The 1,899-nt window shown below is 34.5% G+C and overlaps 1 protein-coding gene across 1 annotated transcript; it reads right to left on the bottom strand.

Moving 5' to 3' along the window:
• Positions 1-388: 388 nt before the first annotated feature.
• On the bottom strand, positions 389-933 carry LOC143921969 (6-phosphogluconate dehydrogenase, decarboxylating-like; the record flags this gene model as incomplete). Its single annotated transcript, XM_077445271.1, has 1 exon — positions 389-933. A coding segment is annotated over exon 1 (545 nt), but the record flags the coding sequence as incomplete, so codon positions are not given.
• Positions 934-1,899: the final 966 nt, after the last annotated feature.

A 1,899-nucleotide genomic window follows, 5' to 3' on the forward strand; every position in this document is an offset into this window, starting at 1 on the left:
TTTAATTGCTTTTTCACAAAAAATCATTTTATAATTTTTGGTGTTTTTTATTCCTTCTGCAAATCTCATTCTTCTGTTTTTTTCACTTGAGAGATATCTAGCAAATACAGATTCTGCCATACTACTAACAAGTGTGTCACTTTCTAATGCTGCAGAAATACACATTTTACCTGTCCCTTTTTGTTCTGCTAAATCTAAGATTTGATCTAGTACAAGACCTTTTTCATTTCTCGTTTTTAAAATCTTTTCACAAATTTCTACCAGATAACCACTAGTTGAACCCGTATTTATTTCTTTAAACACTTTCATTATCCATTCATCTTCAATACTTTCACATTCAAATAATAAAATATTCATTATTTCTTGTAATAATTGCATTTCACAATACTCTATTCCATTATGAACCATCTTAACAAAATGACCAGCTCCATCATTTCCCATTCTACCACAACAAGGCTTATTGTCATGTTTAGCACTTGATTTCTCAAAAATTTCTTTAATGTTATCATAGACCTCTTTTTTACATCCAAAGAACATAGCTGGGCCATTTCTAGCCCCGTATGCCCCTCCAGATATTCCACATCCAACAAAATTGAATTTACATATTTTGTATCTTCTTATACTATCACCATAATGACTGTTTCCTCCATCAATCACAATATCATCATTGTCTAAAAGGGGTTTAAAGTGTTCCAATAATTCATCAATTACCTCCCCTGCTGTAACCATTAAAAGTATTTTTCTTGGCTTAGAAAGGGAATTAACAAAATCTTCCATGTTAAAAAACCCTTTGATATTTTCAGATTCCCCTTCCAATTCTTTAGTTTTTTCTGAAGTTCTATTGAAAACGTGTACTTTAAACCCACAATCTGCCATGTTAAGTGCAATATTTGAGCCCATTACTCCCAACCCAATAACACCGATGTCTGCCATTTAGGGTCGAATACAAAATTTTTTAAGTGTCAAAGGGGTCCCACATAAAAATGAAATTTAGCTTGCTATTAGACACTTTTATGACCGTTTAGGGGAATCTCACTTAAAAATATACAGGAAATGTATTGAAAGGCATCTTAAATTAAGAGTAGCTTGCTATTAGACACTTTTATGACCGTTTAAGCAGCGGCGTTGGGCTAGTGGTCGGCTTGCTGATTCACTCCCGAACTGCCCGGGTTCGAGCCTCGCTTTGGTAGGTAAAAGAACATTAACCGGGACGCCGTTACAAAAGTGGGCGCTAGTCGTAATAACCCCACTATAAAAAGACTAAGACAGTATGGTACTGTCTCTAATTATAACGCCAGCTCAGGGTCAATGGGACACTTAGTCCTAAGGCTAGCCGACCGTCGGCAGAGGGATTAAGCTGGCATAAAGGCCGTGGGGGGTTTACGCAGCAATGCGGTTCCCCGACCGGATTACAGAGAAACACACGAAGAAAACTAACAAAGTATTAACAACTACAGCTTAAATAAATCCGAACATTTTTTTTTTTTTTTTTTTATGACCGTTTAAGGAATCTCACTTAAAAATATACAGGAAATGTATTGACAGGCATCTTTAATTAAATGTAGCTTGCTATTAGACACTTTTATGACCGTTTAAGGGAATCTCACTTAAAAAATATACAGGAAATGCATTGTCAGGCATCTTTAATTAAATGTAGCTTGCTATTAGATACTTTTATGACCGTTTAAGGGAATCTCACTTAAAAAATATACAGGAAATGCATTGTCAGGCATCTTTATTATTGAAGCAAAAAAACTCGATTTGAGAAATTAATTCAATGCCCCTTTTTATTAAAATCTCAGTATTTTTCTTCTAGGAGAATGACAGATTTACAAAAACGGGGAATTGGTATAAAATTGCGCAGTTATATTATTTCGGGCTACTTTTTAATTTAATCCT

Source organism: Arctopsyche grandis, unplaced genomic scaffold, assembly GCF_051622035.1.
Source record: "Arctopsyche grandis isolate Sample6627 unplaced genomic scaffold, ASM5162203v2 HiC_scaffold_107, whole genome shotgun sequence".
Taxonomy (NCBI): Eukaryota; Metazoa; Arthropoda; class Insecta; order Trichoptera; family Hydropsychidae; genus Arctopsyche; species Arctopsyche grandis.